We start from the raw sequence: 23,692 nt of genomic DNA on the forward strand, positions 1-23,692 counted from the left end.
CACTTGCGGGCAGTGCTAACCCGCCTGCGCGAAGCAGGCTTGACAGTCAAGGCTCCTAAGTGCCAGATAGCACAGGCCGAGGTTGTCTACCTCGGTCACGTGATTGGTCAGGGTCGTCGCCGCCCCTCTGAAATAAAAGTGGCCGCTGTGCGAGACTTTCCGCAACCGCGCACCAAGACCGATATTCGGTCGTTCTTGGGTGTCGCCGGCTACTATCAGAGGTACATCCCTAGGTACTCTGATATCGCGGCTCCCCTGACGGATGCTCTAAGAAAGACAGAGCCTCAAACAGTCGTCTGGGACGAGACCAAGGAAAGAGCTTTTAGCGCCCTAAAGAGTGCCCTAACAAGCCAGCCTGTGCTACGATCGCCAGACTATACACAAGGGTTCATTGTTCAGTGCGATGCTAGTGAGCGAGGCATGGGCGTTGTACTGTGCCAACGGGAAAATGGAGAAGTAGAACACCCCGTCCTGTATGCTAGTCGTAAGCTGACCAGTCGTGAGCAGGCGTATAGCGCCACCGAGAAAGAGTGTGCGTGTCTCGTGTGGGCCGTTCAGAAATTGTCATGCTATCTAGCCGGCTCGAGGTTTATCATTGAGACGGATCACTGCCCTCTCCAATGGCTGCAGACCATCTCTCCCAAAAATGGCCGCCTCCTGCGCTGGAGCCTCGCTTTACAACAATATTCCTTTGAGGTGCGTTACAAAAAGGGGAGTCTCAACGGTAACGCCGATGGCTTAAGTCGAAGCCCCTAACGTAGGAATCAGCCTCAAAATTGTTTGTTACTGATGTTTTTCTTCCTGAGGCAGGATTTTTTTTTAACATATTGCTTTTGTTTAGTGTTTCAAAGTGATGATATGCTTTCTAGTGCAATTTTTCAATTTGTGGACGCGTTCTGAGTGATGCTAGACTACTGTAAGGAACTAGGCAGTGGTATAAAAAGGGGAAAGAGCCTGGCAGGGCTTAGTGAGGGTTGTGCCGTGCTTGCTGACTGAGCGGTTGAGTTTTCAGCGTAGTTCTAACGCTTGCCGGGAACGAGAACAAAAATGTGAACTCTCCCGAAGTCACTTTGCAGTGTCCCGTGCGAACCTGAACGAGAGAACGAGGCCTTCTCTGTGCGCTGCGCTCAAGAAACGTCAAGGGACGCCCGACTTCGGTTATGAGCATCATCGAGCGACATCCCTCCGGACAGCGGATGCAGTCCCCTGTCCATCGGGATCTCCTTCCCCCGGCGGGGCGGTCTGTTGCGTTTCGCCTGCGACACGTGGTTTTGCCGGCGCGACTGCGGCGGGGCGGCAGACATTTTGGCCCGATCGTCGTCGCCGCAACACTCATCGCCAGGTGTTTCCAGGCGCGTCTGCGGCGATGCGACCGCCTAGGGATCCTCCTCGCATTCCAGTCATTGTGCCCGAAACAGGCGATGCCAAAGCAGGGATCTCGTTCCAGTTATTGGGCCCGAAACAGGCGATGCCAAAGCAGGGATCTCATTCCAGTTATTGGGCCCGAAACAGGCGATGCCAAAGCAGGGATCTCGTTCCAGTCATTATGTCCGACCGGCAGCGCCACGACAGGGTGCTACGAGATCGTGCGCAGCGCCACGACAGGGTGCTACGAGATCGTGCGCAGCGCCACGACATGGTGCTACGGCATCGCTACGACAGTGTGCGTCACCATTAGCCCATTGTACATTCACGTGCTCGTCTTTTGAGGGGTTCCTTCTTGCCCTCAACTGCGAGAGTATAAAAACAGCTGCCCCCGGACGCCAAAAGGAGGGCTCCGATTTCTTCTGTTGAGTGAAGTGCTCTCCCGTCTCTCTACTACGGTCAAACCTGACCGCCAACTCTTTGCGATGTTAAAATAAACAAGTTGTTTCGTTGTTACCAGTCGACTCATGCTTTGCCGGGACCTTCGGATGCTTCCAGTTGTACCCCAGGCCGCCAGGCCAACGCTACCCTTGGGGCTTGCGACCCAGGTACAACCACGGGCGTCAGCGCCGAGTTCCCAACAGATCGTACCAGAAGTCAGATCCAAACAGTATGTATGTATGTATGTATGTATGTATGTATGTATGTATGTATGTATGTATGTATGTATGTATGTATGTATGTATGTATGTATGTATGTATGTATGTATGTATGTATGTATGTATGTACGACGTTTCAGCGCTGTTTTTACCCCCGCTTCTAATGAGAAAGCCCGCAAATCTCTTCGACGATGTATTACTCCTTCAGCAAGGAAGTTGATCCCCCTTTTACCATCACACCTGAGCGAATACGTTAACGCAGGCGACGTTTTTTTCTTTATAATTTAACTCGCTTGCATTTCAGCGAAAGCGGGGGTCGGCCCAGCGAACTCTAAACGAAAGACCCAGTTCACATTCAAAGGAGGCAGCGATCGCAATTAGCATTCACCTGAGCGCATCGAAGCGGTCACCAAGGAAAGCTCCCTCAGATCTGGCACGGGCTTTCGGCGGACAGCATATAGGGAGGGCTTTGCGAAATTCCTTTCTTAACATGAACCTTCCTCCTCAGTACGAGCGAGGACATTGTGTAAAGGAACCTTTAATTCGAGTTAATTCATTTGCGTGTTGCTCGAGCCGTACAACCTGTTGCTTTTCTTGAAACTCTCTTGGTATTGTACGGGAGATTATGAGGTGAGAACGCTTGAGACGATACGCCAGTGACGATGCTTCCACTTCCATTCGCAGTTGGAGTATGCAAGTGCGATCAACGCGTTCGCGTGTTTCATATAACAATGGACGACACTGTATACGTTTAGAAGAAAGAAGCGATATCAGGAGGTAACTTATTACTTATTACTATCACTTACTAGGCTCCAGGGACTGCCGCCAGAAGGCACGAGCCACACTTAAATAGAAAATAAAGAAAAGCCCGACAGTGTCGGAGCTATACAGTACTTTATTTTCAGGTCGGAGGTTAATGTTATAAAAGAAGCTTAAGAACAAGTTAAGGAGCGCGCAAAGAACGATGGAACGAAGATTGCTAGGCATAACGTTAAGAGACAAAAAGAGAGCGGTTTGGATCAGAGAGCAAACCGTTATAAATGATATTCTAATTGAGATGAAGAGAAAAAAATGGAGCAGGGAAGGTCATGTAATGCGCCGGTTAGATAACCATTGGACCATTAGGGTTACAGAATAGGTACCAGGAGAAGAGAAACGCAATCGAGGACGACAGAAGACTAGGTGGAGCGATGAAACTAGGAAATTCGCGAGCTCTAGTTGCAATCGGTTGGCGCTGGACAGGGGTAATTGGAGATCGCAGGGAGAGGCCTTCGTCTTGCAGTGGACATAAAACAGGCTGATGATGATGATGATGTTATAAAGCTGTCTACGCAGCACCATCGCCGTACCGAGCTCAAAGAAACTGTAGAGCTAAGTTTCAGAAATCTCGAAGCCACTGATAATATATTTTTGTTTGGGATCTAATATCTGCCTTCATCAGCGGGATAAAATCACAATTTCTAAAATATTTGGTTAACCATTAATCTGGTAGCTCAGCTATTTTTGAAGCGAATTTTCACACCAAAGAGAAAAGAAAATGTATATTTCGTTCTTCTGAATGGGAAAAGGCAGGATGAATGGAGAAAAAAAAATACCAGCGCAGTTAGTTTTCGGCTGCAGATCAGATGCTCTTTCTCACCAACTGCCAACAAAATCGAGACATCGTAGGCAGCGCATGGCGCTTCGAACTCCTTATTTCACGATCCTAACGGTGCGGATTGCGTCCTCGCAATATTTGAAGACAGCGTTTGTGCCATCAAAGGTTAGTGATATACTTCTTAGGCAGCACACTCCGAAGGTTCCTCTCAGAGGCCTAACCTCAGGTTGAGGCGACGGATGGACCCTTAAGATATATAGGGGAGAGCCACGTTTGATTATCTGCGGCACCAGATTGACAGTTTATGTAACTGTGGTTACTAACGCTGATATTTCTGAGATTACATAGTGTTGCCGTTTGCTTTTCTCCATGCCGGAGGTTTGTTGTAAAGGGTTAGGATTCCTACAGGAATAATTGCGCCAGAAAAGGTTAAGAAGTCGAGAGGCCCTTCCTCAAAGCACTCTCTCAAGGACGAGCAACACAGATGGCTACCGTTCTCAACCGTGCCGAGGGTACAATACGCATAGGCATGTGCAAAACGAGTGGTTTTCCGTTGCGTGGCAGTGTAAACTGAAATAACCATTTCAGAGCAAAAGTCCAGACCTACGAAAATCCTAAAACAAACAAACAAACAAACAAACAAACAAACAAACAAACAAACAAACAAACAGAAGTACAGTCAGAAACCTACGTCTCGCAGGGCGCCGAGTACGACAGTGTTTTAACCTAATAATCGCGACAGGATGCACCAGACGAGGCCGACGCTCCCCTTGTCTGACGTATCACATTGTGGTTACTGGTTATACCGAGTTGCACTAAGAGCACTATCATAGCAACCAACGAACACTTAACTAGTCCAGTTTCTCGCTACACTCGCGATCAGAAACGCGGCTTCTCCTCGTTTCCGATCACGCCGCACCGCGGTGGCGGTCAACATCGCGGCACCTTCTATCGGCCAAAGGAGGGTCGCCTTCTCCTCAATACTCGAGAAGCGATCGCTCGCCCTTTTCACCGCGCGCGCGCGCCGCGAGCCTATGTCCTTCTTTCTTTCTTTCTTCAGCGAGCCCTTTTCATTTTCTTTTTTACCTCTCACCCACCGTCCTTCGCTTCTCTCTCTCTCCGCGAGCTAGCGCGCGCGCGCACGCACGCGTACGCAGCGCCTGTAGCGGCCGAACTGGCGGCATCGGCGCGCACACAACATCCCGGCGCAGCGGCCGAAACGCCGGGCGAAGTTCGCGCCGCCGGCAACGCGGCAGCTGAGAGAGAGACTCGCCTCCGGGAACACCGTCCAGAGACCCCTACTCCACCGGGTCCCGCGTAGGGGCGGCACGTCGGACTGCCGTCGCGTCTTCAGGGGCCATCGCCGGTCGCCCGTCGACGGAGTCCGCGAGCGACGACGGGTCGCCGAGACCGCCAGCTGTCGCGGTGAGAGAAGACAAGCAGCAGCAGAAGAAGCGCAAGAGGTTTCCTTCGAGTCTCGCGACGCCGGTGATCGGCGCCATGTTGGCCGGGCGGCTGGGCGGATCGATGGCCGGAGACCGGCCGTCGCGTTCATCGCCGCGGCAGCCCAGGCCGTGCCGGAGCGTGCGACGACGCCGGGCGTGGTTTGCCGTCCCGCGCCGCTGACCGAAGGTGGGGGTGGGGGGCCCTCTCGGTTCGTCGCGATAGCGCAAGCGCTCGCGCCGAAGAGGATGAACGAAACGGCGCTGTGCCGCGCGGCGGCCAACGGCTCGGCCAGCCCGCGGGCGCTGTCCTCGCTCGTGCCGGTCAACTGCAGCGCCCCAGCCACGGTGGCCGAGGAGCCGTTCTTCACCAGCCACCCGGAGTTCGTGGTCGAGTTCTCGAAGCTCCTCTACGGCCTCGTCTGCCTCGTCGGGCTGTGCGGCAACTCGCTGGTCATCTACGTGGTGCTGCGCTTCTCGAAGATGCAGACGGTGACCAACATGTACATCTTCAACCTCGCGCTGGCCGACGAGATGTTCCTGGTCGGGCTGCCCTTCTTCATCGCCACCATGGTGTTCAAGTACTGGCCGTTCGGCGCCGCCATGTGCAAGGTGTACATGACCACCACGTCCATCAACCAGTTCACCTCGAGCCTGCTGCTGACCGTAATGTCGGCGGACCGCTACGTGGCCGTGTGCCACCCGATCTCGTCGCCGCGCTACCGGACGCCGTTCATCGCCAAGTTCGTCTGCCTGACGGCGTGGACAGTGTCCGCGCTGCTCATGGTGCCCGTGTACATGTACGCGAGCGTGGTGGACGCCGGCACCGTCAAGTCCTGCACCATCGTGTGGCCCGAGTCGGGCATGATGAACGGTCAGGCGGCGTTCACGCTCTACTCGTTCACGCTGGGCTTCGCCATCCCGCTGCTGCTGATCCTGTTGTTCTACGTGCTCGTGATCCTGCGCCTGAGTCGCGTCGGGCCGCGGTCGCGGCACCGCGCGAAGCACCGCAAGGTCACCTACCTCGTGCTCACCGTCATCACCGTGTACGTCATCTGCTGGCTGCCGTACTGGGCCGGACAGCTGTACATCAGCTGCCTGGGCGCCGCGCAGGCCACCGCGTTCACGGTCACCGTGTTCCTGCTCAGCCAGCTCCTGTCGTACGCCAACTCGGCCGTCAATCCCATCCTGTACGCCTTCCTCAGCGACAACTTCAAGAAGTCCTTCGCCAAGGCGTTCTCCTGCGCCGCGGTTGCGGCGGCACACGGTTCCGGTCGCGGCCGGGAACAGCCGCAGGAGGACAGTATGTTCCCGCGCTCCTCGGCGGCTCCCGGAGGAGGAGGAACCGGAAACACCCAGACGGGGGCCAGCAAAGTGAGTGCTCCTCTTTTTTTGGCGTCCACTTGGCTTGGGCTTGCGAACCACCGGGGACGTACGTGTCGTTAAGAAACCACGACGAAACCAAGCGGCGTCGCCAGTAAAGTCACCACACGAATGACGGACGCGCTATCGCCTTATCTTTCCGTATGACTACGTGTAGTTATTCCATTCGTCATAGGAATTAAACAGGCGGTGGAGAAAGAGGTCGGGCGCAAAGGGAGACGATTCCCCCTTCTAATCTTTGGGGTGGCTCCTCCTGCAAGTACGCTGGCTGGGCAGTGAAGGCAGCCACAGACGACAACTTCAGTACTGTTTAGTAGGACGCTTTAAGGTGTAAGGGTTGGTACTATTCACTCGGAATCGAAATATACGCGAAATGTGATGCGGAATCAAGACGGCACACGTGTACATGCAAGGAGGAGGGATAACCTATAGCGTCCTTTTCTTTTCCGAGTCATTGGAGACCCTAACCTCACTGTCAAAAACTCCCTCGCCGTTAGGTTTCCGTCTGGTTTCTAAGCTCTCTAATGCCCCTGGTGTCAGAGCAAGTTCGACTGAATAATGAAGCTGGCAGCGCAAAACATCCCATCGTGGCCGATATGAATTGATTAACGCGGCAGGTTGAACCCGGATAACCTTTTAAGTTCCATAGATGCCTATGAAAGATGACGTTCTAAACATTGCACACGTCCTATAGATTTCTGGATTTGTTCAAACAAAATTACAGATCCGTACAATGGATAATACCAATCCCATCCAGATTGTGTTGCTGCAACTTTGCGGAGACATCGCAGCTGGACAGATGGGACCTCTAGTAGATGCTGACTTGAGGCATGCCGATCGACGTCGGTAGGACATGTAGTGTATATCTACGGTCGACGCCAGCGAGCTTGCGTGACTGCGTGGTATGTCAGGGCCTTTTTCGTAGTGTTAGTTATAATAAATGTTACGTTTGCAACACATCGCTCTGTGACAGATGCAACAGATACACCGGGCAGCGTGCTCATTCTTCTAGATCTTCCACCTGGCACAAGTGACGTAATGAATTAAGAACGAAAGTTTAAAAGCAAACTGTGTCGGAAAATCAGAGAAGCGGGTGCACGCGTAGAGCTGCCGTTACGATGATTTAAATACCATAATTTGAAAGGTTGAGGAAACATATTTCTGTCGTACGGAAACTGGAAAAAACAAAGACTCTGAGAGGACAACTATTCATGTGTGGACCAAAAAAAGAAAGGTCTCTATGTCAAGTTGTCACAAATAAATTTAGAGTTCATATGTTAATATATATAGGCCGTTTTTTCTTCAGTCAAAGCAACGTACTCTGGACGTCTTGGGCTTTTCTCGCAAGAACGTACGAGCCGGTGACGTCTAGCAGATTTTGGTCTTCGACTTCGAAATAATATAGACCCAAATCGTACGTCCCAGAGACATATGGTGTCTGCTGGGAAACAAGGTAGCGCTGTTACCGATGTCGTGTGAGTTGAGGTCGTTTTTGACGGTAGTGCGCGCACGACGGTACCTCGAGATCGCAGTCATTAATTCTGACACCTACAGCATATCCGGTCTCGCGCCACAGGACTTGCTCAAAGTTTGACTTTAACGACTTCAATGCATTCCGGTTTGTGCGTCGTTGTCGCCTTCCGAAAGCCCACTGTCCACACATCATTGCAATATTGTTCGCTTTTACATGCCGTTCTCGTCGTGGTGAACACGCCGACCTGCCAGATTGAGACCGTTCTATCTTTCGTATCGGTAATTTTTCGACGAGGCATGGAGTCACTCTTCGCTGGGCCGTCCCGTTCTCACGTATACTGAGCATACCTGTGATGAGCCATAAGCACGAGATGGCGCCTGTGTGGGGGCGTTGCCAACCATCGTGAATTTAGCGGGACGGTGCCGACTTTTGGGTAAGTGTCCCGTGTTCCGACTTGACCCAGTCGGAACGGCCAGATGTCCGTACTTTTGCATTTTATGTACTGAATGACAATAGAGCAGATATTTCTGTTATAATGCCAGGCAGCTCGTATGCGCATTTTTCTTTTTTTTTGTGTGTGTGTATGTACACTGTTACATCGCCACAAACGTAAAGGCGGTTTCGCTTTTGTCTTTGCTCTAGTTCTGTTTTAGGCCCTAAGCATTGGCAGTACCTCTATCCGCGCGCATTGGCAGCCGCGTTACTTGGGCGACTATACCGCACCTCTCGTGTTGTAAATCGCGACACGGTATAACTAGAAAAAAATGTTCAACTTTGTTTGACGGTACAGGTTGGCGGCTCCTGGGACTGACAAGGTCGGTCGTCGCCATCCGCCTATGGTGACCTATGATGTCCCATGGATAGAGTAATCAGTTCAAAGTCAACGCCAGAGTTTCTAGTTTTTTTTCGCGAGAAAACCGGGGGTCGGTCGTCGCCATGCGCCTATGGTGACCTATGAGGACCTATGGATAGAGTAAGCAGTTCAAAGTCAGAGGCCAGTATTTCTCGGTTTCCTTTGCGAGAAAACCGGGCATTCATGGCTTCACTGTACGACGTCACAGGTTTTCACGACATCATCCTGCATGCTTGATTTCTGCAGGAAGGACCTTGAAAACTTGCAATGTTGAAACATATTTGAATGTCTAAAATGAGATAGCACTATGTTATTTTATTTTTCATCTGCTGGTAATGGTCAACCTTCCCAACGACCTTTTATTTCATAGTGAAGAGCTTCGCAAACTTGAACGTGGCGACGCCCCCCGCTTTCTCTAGGCTTGTACCATTATTCGAAAACATTGAATAGCCTGTCGAACAGACACTGCTGTTAGGTTCGGCATGCGAATACAATAGCTGTTGCTCGAAATTTTGGATAGCTTATCGAAATATTGTAAATGATTCACACTGACGAGCGGCGGATATGATACACAAGCGAATTACATGCAAGTAGGCCTTCCGTTCGTCCGCGCCCTGTATATTCATGGAGCTCAAGTCTACAGCCAGCCAGCGCTGTTAGAATTAAATATATGCGAAAGGTTCGCTCCGTTTAACGAAACTGTTACAAGAAATTTCGCGAACGGTTTCGTCCTCTGCAATCACTATTCGATTCTCCATCATTTCATTGTCACCATTAATAGGTTCGCATACGTTCCGATTTCGGCTACTGTATTTTTCAACGTTTTATGCATTCTGAAGGTACTTACTGTTTCGCTGAGATTGCTATCTCTTATTTCAACAGTTCAATATGGCGCTGTGGCTTGACTTTACGTCTTTATCGCACATTTAAAGCTGAGCGAGGCGTACACTAAAGCGCAACCTTACCTTGCCCATTATTGATTGACTGATCCTTATCGAAATGCCACGCATGCTCGATATCCATAATCCTATATGATAACACGGGATCCTGCAGAAAAAGCGTACGTTCCCAAATAAACCCATGGGATGGTATTGTGATATCGTACGAACATATAAGTCTTTTCTAATGGAGATTGATTGATTGATTGATTCATTCATTCATTCATTCATTCATTCATTCATTCATTCATTCAGTCATTCATTGAGTGAGTGAGTTCAACGTCTCAGAGTAACAGAGTGCTACTATAATCGATGAATCCAAACCGCCAAGGACTCTTTGATTAACGTGCACTTGAAGCGTGCACTTGAAATCGAACGCGGGACCTTAGCTTAATAAAGCCCAAGCGGATCAAATTATTGTTAAGCCCCTCCAATACGCCCTCACTCATAAATCCCCCGGTTTTTTGAGACAATAAACACATACCTATTGAAACATCCCACACGCCTTATAGCCGATGATCCTGTTTTATCATATGGCATTACGCCGGAGGTGGAGGTGGAGGGGGTGACATAGGTGTCTTTGATCAGTAAATCAGTCAGCCAAGTTCGTTTTATCACGTCACTACAGTGCGTAAGGTGGAATTATTTTCTATCTCTTATTTTATTTTTTTTAAACTCCTGACAGACAGTGACGCTTTTTGTCGCCAGCGGTCGGTAGCGGATGCCGCATTCTCCGCCCGCATCGCATTCAACCGCGGAGTTCACTGCCCGTTTGACTGGCGTTTCTGTGCCGAGACTGCGCGCGAAGTTCGCTTCCCGCGACGGCAAAGCGCGAACGGCGGCCTGTGTGAACGCGGCTGCAAGGAAGCGTTACTGGCGTCACGTCGCGTTTGCTTCGATTTTTTCGCGGAACCGCACGAACAGTTTGTGGAACGCTTGCGCTCAGATCTGTCAGGGAGATGCTACTTTATTTCGACCCCCTTTTTGTCGTGCCTGGGACTCGCGCGAAGAAAAGTTCGTTTCTTGACTCGACACAAATTCGGCGAAAAAAAAAAAAAAGAAAGAAAGGAAGCGCGTAGGTCGTTGCTTGGCGCAAGGGGTTGTAACACGACGCGACTGGTCGTAAAGTCGTCTTGTTTCACTTCTCCCGAGAACGCGTGGACATCTACGTTTTAAGAGAGGAGTAAAGAACGATTTTTTTTTGACATCGTGTAGTCGCGTTCTTTCTTGCCCCTGGTTTTTTTTTTTTCTCTCTTGGAGCGTGTCCTCGACGAAGCTTTTTATCGTAAAGTTGCATTTCGCTAGACTTCGTTTATAAACAATGTCGAGCAGGAGTGCAGTCGTATCGGCGCCCTGCGTATGAAAAGCCAGGAGGACGCGTTTCGAATCGTCTCCGTTTGTAATACGAACGACAGTATAAGGAATGGCATCTCTGACGCCCATGCCCTTTTTATCTTTTAAATAATAAATATGTGTGTGTGGGAGAGGATCGACATAATGAGTGATGCCCACTACTTCTTATTTCTTAGGCAAACAGTACGTAGGGAAGTATAGGCCGGCTCAAACAAGCACACAAACAAATGGCCTCGTCATAAACTGTTCCTTAAAAAAAACACCAGGGGGAAATATGGCGCTAGTGTGCACGTGAGCTGCACGTATCGCAGTTCAGGCCGGCATGGGAAGGATGAGTAGGACATGGATTCGTCTAAATTTCGTCCTTCTTCCTTGAAACGGATTGCGGATACCGCAAACTGACAATTTCGAACCAGATTTTGCGCTATAAATGCAACAGTTCGATATGATTATTCGCGTACGCAGATACTTATTGGCTTTGTGCGTTTATAAAAGTATAATTGGTAGGAAACTTAGGAGAATGTAGCGTAATAAACAAAACCACTAGATAACTTGAAGCCAGAAGCAAGAAGGTGAGACAAATTGCTATAATATAAATATAATTCCCACGGTAGGTGAATGATCGCCGCGCCTGGTTTTTACTTTTAGAAACTTAAGAAGGAATTTCTGTGGTCGTCATCACCGTCCATGTTTCAATGCGCCTTATAAAGAAGCATAATAACGGTTTGTCCTACCGGACTGCAAGTATTGAATACATTGTCCTCGAGGACAGTTTCGAATTTCGTAGCCATACTGAGACAAGTTTCTTGCCAACTCCTTAATAGAGTTCAACAAGTACGTGGTTCTATGAAAATTCGCACAAGTGCAAAGATAGTTCTCGCCAAGTTTATACGCGGTCCCTGACCTATGTGGCCAGAAACTTAGTACCATACATATTTCGCTTTGTACAGTGCATTACGCGTTCTTCATTCGGTTCCACAGAAAAATATTAATCTTGTGCATTGGTGTAGAGGGCACTGCTTTGTTGGGATTCGTCGCATAAAAAATTAATTTGAACCCTTACACTTGTCAATGTACATTGCACTCGGTTCAACAATATTGATTCCTTCATTCACCTTTAAATCATCAGGAGCAGCATGCCTAGGCTTGGCTAAGACGTCTAGCTCATGTCAAAGTGACGCTCTCTGCTGCAGCACTATTTTTGAGGCTTTTGACACTCCGATAATATCAATGACTTTGGTACCTTGGGATTATTCATGAGGTAACAGCGGGCGCTTTTGCCAGAAGTCAAGCCGGCGTGGCTTCGTCTATATGGGATGTCGTCCGGATATGTTAAGCAGATGCGCATCCAGACATTTAGCGTTCACGCGATAGCGTGTCTATATGTACGCCCGACCGGGGTGAACGGGTTTCTTACCCTCCAACTTTTCGCAACAGGTAGCGCACACAACGCAAGCAAGGGGTTCGCCGTCGTCTGCTACAATTCTGTGTCGTGACCGGAGGCCATTCGTGTGCCTCGTCGGAATAGAAAGCAATACGTGCTACTCTAACGCCGAGACCACAGAGACGCGCGATGAACACGGTTATTTACTTAGCGTTACGAACGCGAATACACGATATTGAAGCACGCAATCGTTGCGCGCGAAACGAAAGCAGAAACGATGCCCGCCGTATGCTAAGTGAGAGAGCAGACGACAGGCTGGACGACACCCGAGAACAGACGACGAGCAGACGACAGACTGGAGCAGACAACGGGTAAAGGCCGAGGCAAACAGACGACGCCGTCACTTCTCGCGAATAATGTCGTCATGTGTGCACTATGCACGTGTCGCTGTACAGAAGCGCTATTTCCGAGAAACTTTCGCCCACGTAGATGAGCTCGTCGCGAAGAACTCGCAAAAAGAACAAAAAGAAACTAATCATGCCACGACGGCTAGGAACCCGGAGTTATGCCGGGCAGAAGTGACATGATGAAATTACCGCGGTACGCGGTTTCGCCGATCAGCCGCCGGTGTCACGTCACGGTGGCGGCTCCAGTTCGTGCCAACTCGATGCAGTGGAGCGAAGGCTGTGTTATTCAAAAAACAGCGCTGCAAAGGTTTACGAGACACGCAAGAGGAACACATACGCGAAAGGCAAAGCGCTTCTAAGAACTCGTTTATTTCACGAAGAAACACGCTGGAAGTGGATGCATGCTCAAGAAGCGCCCACGCGCAGTCCAGAAAGAGAAAAGCGTAGAATGGGCGCGAAGCAATGAATTATAGATAAGCTCAAACGCCTACATAACATATAAGGGCTGCAATTTTAAACACTGCACACGGTGCACTTAATAACAGCCGACTTAAGTACAGTAATCTGCTGTTATGTGGTCATCAAGGCGTAGACACGAACTGGCACAGCCGGATGCATTCTTTCAGTATAATAAGAAACAGACGGTCGTGTACTACACGAAAGCGGGCTCACTGCCATGACCATAAAGCAGAATAATGGAACGTGAACGATGAGACATTAGTAACGACAATATGGGGCATGCAATATAAATCACGCGTATGTCTTTGTAGTCGAACACTTCGCCTCGACTTGGCGAATCAGAAAGTCCTTGCCCCTATTTTTTTTCCAGCCAAATTACGGCTGTGAATGCGAAATCAACATATCCATTCCTTGCGATGGACCTTTCTTGGACCGGCCCAGCCTTATCTGCCTGTAGCTCCGCGGCACGGCGCTGCTGTCAGTCGTTGAAGATGGCGGCTGTGGTTCACACATCCACGGCGTGTACGAGCAACGAAGTGTGATTCGTTTTCTACGAAGCAAAGGATGAACGCCCATCGAAATCCACAGGGAAATACAGCCCATGTAGGGGGAAAAGTGTCTCGCTTTGAGAAGTGTGAAGTGGTAGTGTTGTGAGTTCGCAAAAGGCCGTAAAGACTTGCTTATCAATGAGCGGTCGGGAAGGCCGCGTGCGTCGCTGACTACCACAGGGGTATCTCAAATTTAGTGCTGCGGTGGGACGATTGTCTGAACCGGTGTGGGTGGCAAAAATAGTGTAAGGTGCGTAGAATAGTACGTATATTTGTAATTACCTGTGTGTACCTTATTTTGGCTAATAAAAAAAGAGGCAAATACTTTCTCATTCGCCCTCGTGCTTTTCGGCACCGGCTACGCTGCTTTCCAATAATGCCATTCCAACTAGTCCCAACGCTAGGCTTAATCAACGAAGGGTATATTACTTTCTTAGGGAACGAGCGCGAATGTACTATATATTCGAGCACGCAAACGGTGTCTGAGAAGCGAAAGAAGACGCGATGCTCGCCATATGCTAAGCGAGCGAGCAGACAACCGGTTTGACGATACACGCGAACAGACGACGATCAGACGACAGGCTGCAGTAGGCAACGAGTAGGTTGAGGCGAGCAGACGACACTGTCACATCGGGCGAATGATGTCAGCCAATTAGCAACGAGAGCCGGCCGCGTGACTGAGACAAAGGAAATAAGAGGGCTCGCGCATTCTACAGTAATAATCATTCCATGGCACTTTGATTCAGCCGGCGCCTCGCAATGGGCGATCAGAGGCGGCGGGCAATGGAGGAGCCCTGCATCTGGTTCTCTGTTCTGATTGACTAACGCGACCCCTAGACGCCACTTCACTGCACGAACTTAGTGGGGCGAAGTTGATGAAACGGTCAGACCAGGACATGATCGCCGCCCCTTCCTGACACGTTCGTCTCGTGAACGGTTCGACCATTCGCTATGGCAACGTGTCCATGAGCGTTGCGAGCACGTATTTTTGTCGTTAGACTAGTTTGGGTGGACGTGCAAAAGTGTGACGGGCCAATCGGAAAACGGTTGCGAAAAGCTCTCTGCATTGGGTTTGTTAAATTTGTTGTTGCTGGTCGCGGAAACTATCTAGTGCACCCGAATGGACCCTCTCGTTTAACAACGTGCACACTGACGAAAAAACGAAGTAATCAAAAAAGGCGAGTGTATCGAGAAATGGAATGAGAGATGGTAGGTGTGACATTAAGCTACTGAACAGAAATAATGAGGAGAAGGAAAAGGCGGTCAGGTTAACGAGGTTGATGATATTCGGCTTTGGGACTGAAGAAATGGACTTGGACGAAAACGTGTCACACGTCAGATGCGTAGACGAGGCAATTTGCTGGTCGGTCTGATGGTAATGTAGAAAATACGCAGAGGGAAAAAAAATCAGTTTTGGGGGCTACGTGCGCGTTCTGCTTTTTTTTTGCTAGTGGCAAAAAGGTGAAAGCACAAAGGCATCGAATGCGAAAAGTGCCCGATCGGCGCTCCCTCGTTACGCTTCAATACCACGATTTGGGAGCCACGGTTCGCCATAAAGTGCCTTTTGTGCTGAATCACGCGTCTCTCACTGTTGTTCGGCGCCTCTGCAATCAGAAGGGAGTAGACACCGAGCACTTTCGCAGCACCGATGTTGTGCTCAATCAGGGGCTGGAGATCGCAGTCATACGCGGCGCGAATATATAGCTTGTTATCTGCTGCAAGGCAAACTGAGTGGCGCACGCAGAAGCATCACGCTGCTGAATCTGGCAGTGGAAACATTTCGCGAGAAGTGCGACAAGACGTTTTATCAAGTTCAAGTTCACTTATTTACCACATACATGGAGTTTCACATAAGTGGTCGGAACGAGGAAAAAAAAAGCTGCATTACAAACAGCTTGACTAGCCCCACGTCCCCGGTTCACTAAGGCAGCATGGCAATAAAAGAAAAATACATTTCAACGTCGGTGTCTAATGAGAAAACATGATATGCACAGAAAACATATTTTTACAAAAAGTGAGATTTAACTGAACATATTTAACACAGCATGCTTAAAACAGAAGTGTTAGAGAGTGTGCGAGCGTTTTCATAAGAAATCTGGAATTTATTTAATGTCTTCAGCAAGCAATAACCTAATGTTTGAAAGCATGATTGACGGTATCGCGGGGAAAGATATATATGTATACGGCAGAATGTCGGATGTGTTAACGAGACGTTGTGGAGATATTTTGGCTCTGTACCGGGGAAAAAAAAAAAAAGAAAGTTGGAACTGTAACGATATCTGTGCTAGTGGCGGCATATTTTCTGACAACGTAAATTCAACCGCCGCCTGGTTTTAGCGCAACGTTCGCGGCGCATACGGTTGTTCTAATGGCGGGCTTCATAGGCCAATAAGGCACTTACCCTGACCGGCTTGCGCGAGGCCATGCTGACTAGCTCGGGCTTTTGTGACCAGCAGCAACTGGTGCATGCGGCGGGCCCGGCAGACAGCAAGAGACGCAGGAGCCCTGACTGAGGATAGCTATAGGGGCTCGTTGGTACGGCATATCTTATTTTGTTGTAGCCCAAGCTGAACAAGGACAACAGAAAGGCACGTCTGACACACACTGTGTGTGTCAGATGTGCCCTTCTGTTGTCCTTGTTCAGCTTGCGCTACAAGAAAATAAGATATGCCTGGACTGAGGGCGCCTCCCCGCACAAGCAGCAACGCACCTGCTTGTCTTTCCTTTTTTTCCCCCCCAATAAATATTTGCGCCACCACTCGCGAGCCGTGGTTTGCAAAAGTGGTGGCGCTGGCTAACACTCCCAAGGTTAGCTCTAGTAGTAACACACAAATACCCAAGGAAGTGGATGGGGAAACGGCGCCGCGGTAGCTCAATTGGTTAGAGCACCGCACGCGTAATGCGAAGACGTGGGATCGTTCCCCACCTGCGGCAAGTTGTTTTTTCATCCGCTTTCATTGCCATTAATTTATCTTTTCTTTAATTCAATTAGTAAGTAGAAGTAATTACAAGTAATTTCCCCTATGTCGTCCTTGGTGACTTTGTTTGTTGGCTTCTCATTATATATATATATATATATATATATATATATATATATATATATATATATATATATATATATATATATATATATATATATGTGTGTGTGTGTGTGTGTGTGTGTATGTGTGTGTGTATGTGTATGTATGTATGCACACGCTTGCAGTTGTTTGCAGTTCAGCAATATTACCTAATTAATTACCACCCTAATTATTGTTTACTCCATGTTAGGTTCTTTGTTTTTTTTCTTTATGCACGAGTGCACTATCCGTGGCCAGAGTGAATGTGAACGAGTTCTTACAGTCTTCTTTGATGAGGAATGGTGTTTGGGCTTTGAGCTCTCCACGCGTGTTCGTGTTAAGCAATGGCGACGCCTTATTAGAACGACTCAGTGTTGGACAGATCGGTAAGCATTCACGCATCTGAAGGAACACGCGCGCGCACATGGACACAGGTAGAACTAAAACGACAACACAAACGCCGTTTGATGAAAGGGAAAAAAAAATTATCATCCATCCGACTGTAGCGCGAAGCTACAAAGGTATATAACTCACGCGGGTTTCTCAGAGGGAAAGTTTCGCAGTTCAGGAAGAAATTCGTCCTTGTCCGCGAGATTCGAATCTGTGACCAATGCCTCACCGGAGTGGTTGTTCTTTGTACACCATCTGAGCTAACCAGGAGGCTTAGCAGATTGCGCCGCGGTGGCGAGTTAATCGATAACTCGAAGCACTGGCATACGGAACATGGCAAATCAGTCCTGCGAAAGCCCGAGAGATGGAGTAAAGTACACGAAAGGAAAAAAAAGAAGAAAGAAAGTCATCCATCCGGCACAAAAACCGTTCGTATATTGTTTGTGGCGTCGCATTTGTCCTTTTCTTTCTTACTATAGTGTCGGTGTTTGCGATGACTGTATTTGGCGCGACGTAGCGGCCTCCCCGCCAGTAGTGAGGCAGTTTCGTACACGAACAAGAAGAGAGATAAAATCCCAAAGCGCGCGCCGCACCTAAGCATCGTCCAGTACAGTGTACGGTGTCGCTAGACGAGGGCGGGAAATGAAGGGGACGGGGGACTCTGGAGATAGGAAGAGGTCGCGCGAGAGAGTTGCTTGCGTATGCACAGGAAGCGTCGCGAAAGCGGGCGACGGTGCTGGTGGGTAACGCTGGGCCTAATTTAGTGTGACACTTCTTTGCTGCGAAAAAAGCTCGGCCGGCCTTTCGCTGCCCCGTCCGCGCAGGTTACATAAAGTGTGCCGGACACTGTTCGTCGCTGCAGCTTAGAGTGGGTGTAAACGGCGAAAAGCGCTGAGGCGGGGCGGCATAGCACGTGACTCAGTCGCGCCCGTCGCATTCATTAACGCCACGCGAAAGGACGCGCGTGACGTAGAAGCACGCTTTGCTGTTGTGCGCAATAGGTGGGGAACGCGAGAGTTTAAGAGGGAGAGACAGACAGATTCTTTGTTTTTGTGACCCGTAATGGCGTCGGTGGAGCTCCAGAGCCCTGCCTAAAGCTTTCCCCTGTTTACACCTATGAGCAGGCATGTCGATGGGCTGTTTGGCGCACGACGATAACTAACTATATGTCAGCGCGAAGCAGACGACCATAAAGGAACAGACGGAAGTCTTTGTCCCGTTTATTCCTTTGTGGTCGTCTGCTTCGCTGAGAATTATAGTTATTTAGCGTCCGTTACACTTCTTTTGAGAGACCAATGTGTAGAAGAGAACGGCCGAGTTTGATTGCCGTCTTTATAGGTCGTGGCTCGTCAAAGGGCTACCTTGATGTAATATCGCTAGGGGTGACACGGTCGTGAAGTAAGACGTCGTCACCCATACGAAATTATGGTGGGGCAGAGAGAGAGAGAGAGAGAGAGGAGGGGGCGGGGCGTGTACGGGAGCAAAATATACTTGGCGAAAAACGTCATAAATGGTGTCTAATGCGAAGCATCCGTGAAGTCCCAGGTTTCGTCACGCAGCCGACTTGATAATGACACGTGGGTGTTACATTGCGCTGACATGCAAGCATGCAGCCAAGCGGGCAGGCTTGTTTATAGCGCAGAAAAGAGAGGCAAGGACAGAGGCGGCGACACACGCAAGCTCTAACTTTCAACAAATGTTTATTGGGAAAGAACGCAGAGAAAAAGCATGCACGGTTTCACATTCATGTTTGCTCACGAACTGCTTAACGAACTGTCTGAAGTCGAACCGAAGAAACTTCACTTCTTCTTTCGAGAAACCCGCAGATGGTTCACTGACGCATCATGTATCCCGCCTGTCAATCATTTCGGCTTGGATAACCCCTCTTACTAGCCTGACTGCATTCTTGGATGTTGCATAAGCTTTTCGAAACTGGTTTGTTGCCCAAGCTTGTTGGCCAAGCAATTAAGCGCAGATCGGTGGTCGTTGGATCGAATGACGGCGATTGCATCCGGCCGCTTTTATACATGGGTCATAAAAATTTCCACACGTACTCGTGACCAAGGGCGCATGTTGTGGACATGGATTGAATTCCCCATATATGTTCTCAATGTCGCCATCTTGTGAGTTCCGATTGGTTCACAGGGCCACCACGGCGTCTCTGATTGGCTCGATCGAACCGCGAGCGTGGATGAATTCGACAGTGTTCGGGACAAAGCGCCCCGGGTAAATTCCGGAACATGCGAGAAACATCTACGAGCGCGCCTGCAAAACGCTTGACGGGGCCCGTCACTGTGATAAGAACGACGACAATCAAAAATCGTGCGTTAATTATCAGCTGATATCGCGAATGCGTCGTCGCGCGACAGCATAGACACGATTACGAAACCACACCGCAGTGTTGGTAACTGTATTATGGAGATAATAATAATTTTCTTAACTATAGCTTTGATTTGGCTGCTGCGGTGACGAGTCATTGGTCGGAACATAAAAAACAAGTCAATGAAATTGTGGCAGAAACCCATCTCGCGATTAATGTCCAAGCTAACGCGATTACCATTAAGGCAATGTATAGCGACACAACATACCGTCATTGCAGACACACGAAGTGACGATCTCGCTGCCAACCACTATACCAAGTGATGCCACTGTGCAGCATACCTTGTTGTCATCACTGCACTGCAGCTGAATCTCCGTAGAAAAGCTTGCTGTTTCTATAGTACCCTGTATGCAACTTCACTACATTGGCTATCCGTCAAGCGGGGGTGCTCGACCCGGCGCGGTCTGTTGCTGTGGAAGGGGCGCTCTAGCTTTAATATATCATTCAAGGCTGCATATATCTCGGCACACCCATTCTTGAGTATCGGCCGAGAATGGGAACGTACCAAAATCACATAAACAGTGACCTAAGTTGTCTGTTCGGGTACAGACATACCCAGTGGCACATTACCCGGTGACCCAAGTATTCTATACTAGGCCAGGTAGCAGCCAATAGCAAGTTATCTTTTCGGGCGCTTACCCAGTGCCCGATGTCGTCTCTTCGGCAAGATATCAGCCGGCATACATGTATACCTAGTGGACCCAAGCTAGTAGATCGCTAGAGTCATTGGGTGAAAGAGGCGCAGATACATATTGCAAACTTACCGATGTTTGCGACATGAACTATCGTCGCACCGAAAGTCGGTGAAGGCTTTGTTGACCTTTTTGCGTGGCAGTGGCCTATTAGAAAGGCTATAATGATCCAATTCCGTCCCTTTTCATTTTCCTTTCACGCTTTTATTTTTTGTCACGCTCTTCTTTCCGTCTTTACTTCCCCTTTCCTTTGCCCTAGTGCAGGGTAGCAAACCGGAAGTTTTAACTTTGGTTAACCTCCCTGCCTTTATCTCATTTGCATTTCTCTCTCTCTCTCTCTACCGAAGTTCCCGAGGAATGCTAATCGTATTAAAAGATAAACATTTCTCGATTTTTTTTAAAGCCGTATCCTCGCTGTTGCGCCTTCCCCAGAAAAGTAGCCTTGATTCACCCAGAAACTCGCTAAATAAGCCGTTCAGCATCTCTTAAGCATAGAGACAAATGGAGGCTAGAAATTGAATTTAGCCTATGCCTTTCTCGATGAACGTCACCGCGGAAATTAACCGTGGCTAATAATGTCAGGCTGAATAATGTCAATAATGTAAGGCTGAAAAGTCGCTATGGCTCCACAAGAAGGCCCGATTGTCGCGAAAGTGACTAGAACCTCGCTGAATTTAGCGACATTCTCACTAAGTTGCCAACCTTGCCGCACGTCGAAAGCTATCGATGGAGACTGTGAACTCGGGTGCCAATAATGACTATAACTTGCAATATCAGAGCATTTCTTACTAAACTCCCAAGATGGAACTATGGCGCTGCGATCGCTGAGCCACCGTGGGAATGGTAATTAGTGCATAGATTTGTCTTACCCACGGGCTACTCGCTTCAAATGTCCTGGTCTCTTTATCCGACATAAGAAACACCGACGCTTGATCAGCATTTATTGGCCCAAATTTAGAAGCAGCCCTAAACGCACAAGACGATAAAAGCTTGAACATTTAAAGCCACAAGGACTGACAAACTATAATCCATCCTGGCAAAGAACAAGGCATTCTGATGAAGCAGAAGGCACCCAATAAAGGAGAAGACGTCCTGACGAAGCAGAAGGCACCCTCATGAAGCACGTCTTGACAAAGCGGAAGTGATTGAAACTTAAACATCTAGAGCCAGAAGGACGAAGCTTAGGCAGATTTGCTCACTGACCATTATCACCATGTTTGAGTAACCGCCGTGTTTGCAGCTTCGACAAACAGTATATAGCTTCAGAGGTACCTCCAGTAATTCGCGCACGAAACTCCGTGCGTCGCGGCATCTTCTGACATCTTTCTACAGTGCCTTGTTGAGGTTTTTGTGAAATCCATCTGTTTGAGCTGGTTTGGTCATACCGAGAAACGGGGCCTCATCGCTGCCGCTTCCATGAATCGCGAACGTATCGGCGCACAATCGAAACGAGTCGCGAAGTGGATCCATACCATTTGCGAGAGGGTTCAGAAAAACCGGTGGGCGTCGCCTGACGCGAGAGGCTCCGGTGTCATCCGATGATAGTGTCACACCTGCCGGCCCCCACAAGGCCAAGGCGGTTGCGTCATGCCGACCGCGGTGACACATTACGCGAATTATCCCACTCACACACAGTTACATATAAAAAATAATAATAACTAATCAGTAAGACCAATGCTATAACAAGTCCATGTAAATTCGGGTCCCTAATGGTTTGACGACACGCCCATATTATTAAGGACTCATTCCCAGAAATGAAGGTTGTCCTTTGAAGGCCTATAGAAAGGCACCATTTCCGTCAATTAAAACTATATGAAGCCAACGAAAGCATTTAGGAAATAGTTTTTTGTTCACGCTGGAAATGCAGAAATGATAAGGTCAAGAGAAATTGAAGTATAGATGAAAAAACAACTTCTCGCCGGTGGGATCCGAACCCATAACCTCAGAATTAAACACGTGTGATGCTCTACTGCTGAATTACGGCCACGGCTGTTCCCGCGTCCACAAACTTGGGTATTTACGTGAGTGTACAAGATCTATAACCCGGGTAGTGTTAGCCAGTGCCACTTATGGCCATGACCGCGCTGTAGACATCCATACTTTTGCGTTTAATATGTGGATGCATTGCCCGGACGAGAATTGGGCGAATAAGGAACTTTAAATAAATAAATAAATAAATAAATAAATAAATAAATAAATAAATAAATAAATAAATAAATAAATAAATTTCACACACGAAGCCAACAATGACACCAAGGACAACATAGGGGAAATTACTCGCACTTACTCAACGAATTAAAGAGATGATAAATTATTGGCAATGAAAGTGGACGAAAAAACAACTTACCGCAGGTTGGGAACGATCCCACCACTTTCATCCACTTTCATTACCATTAATTTATCATTTCTTTAATTCATTTTGCAAGTACGAGTACGTCCTCCTATGCTGTCCTTAGTGTCTTTGTTTCTTGGCTTCTCACGATATGAGTTTAAAAAATCGGACCCCTCGGTTCCCCTCCCCCATACATATATATATATATATATATATATATATATATATATATATATATATATATATATATATATATATATATATATATATATATATATATATATATATATATATATATATATATTAGTCTTAGTCTTATCGCCTGTTATCGCGTTCGGTGTCGTCAAGCGCATAACTCCTTTCACAACGAAAATCTTTCTTGGAAGTTTTTCGGCTATTCTTCGCTTACATTCACAATCGTCGTCGATGGTTGATGCACAATCCCCCCCCCCCCCCCCCCGCCTCCCTCCTTCAGGCGAATAGTAAATTCCACATTCTTCTATAGCCCGACGAAATCCTATCTCACGGATCATGAATACAAAGGAACAGATCATCCGTATACCGTGAATAAGCTTCATACCGTGCATTAGTGTGCTGCGCATAAGCTCAATTACTCGTCGACTGATCTATGGGATTACCGCGCCGCAAATCGCCGGATGGTGGGAGTTATAGGCCGGAAAGGGGAGCCGGTGCCTCGCCGGGATGGGATCGGAAGGCAAGTCGAGCCAAGTCTAGCCAGAAGGCTCGCGTCCGACTTCGACCGTCGCCGCACTGCGATATGTAGTGAGCGTCAGAGAGTCCTCCAATTAGCGTCTAATCTCATCACCTGCCTAACCACGCGCAACTGCCGCTTCGAAGTATGCGGCCGTCTTTGTGCGTGGGAGTTTTAGTCCGTTCGATGCGATCGTCGTGCCCTTGGTGGGGTGAAAAAAGTCGGGAGTGCTTGTTACGTGTGCAGACTGTGAGAGTTCCGCAC

General features: G+C 48.7%; 1 protein-coding gene and 1 non-coding gene across 2 annotated transcripts in view; both read left to right on the forward strand.

Moving 5' to 3' along the window:
* The first annotated feature begins 4,802 nt into the window (after positions 1 to 4,802).
* The window catches only part of LOC142589740 (somatostatin receptor type 2-like), a 143,681-nt gene continuing 124,791 nt past the window's right edge, over positions 4,803 to 23,692 (forward strand). Inside the window, exon 1 of the mRNA XM_075701313.1 lies at positions 4,803 to 6,438. Coding sequence (XP_075557428.1) covers positions 5,314 to 6,438 — 1,125 coding nt within the window. The 5' untranslated portion in view covers positions 4,803 to 5,313. The remainder of the gene's footprint in view (positions 6,439 to 23,692) is intronic.
* On the forward strand, positions 16,725 to 16,797 carry TRNAT-CGU (transfer RNA threonine (anticodon CGU)). The gene has a single exon. It is a non-coding gene; the product is annotated as a tRNA-Thr (tRNA).

The sequence above is a fragment of the Dermacentor variabilis genome, chromosome 8 (genome assembly GCF_050947875.1).
Source record: "Dermacentor variabilis isolate Ectoservices chromosome 8, ASM5094787v1, whole genome shotgun sequence".
Lineage (NCBI taxonomy): Eukaryota > Metazoa > Arthropoda > Arachnida > Ixodida > Ixodidae > Dermacentor > Dermacentor variabilis.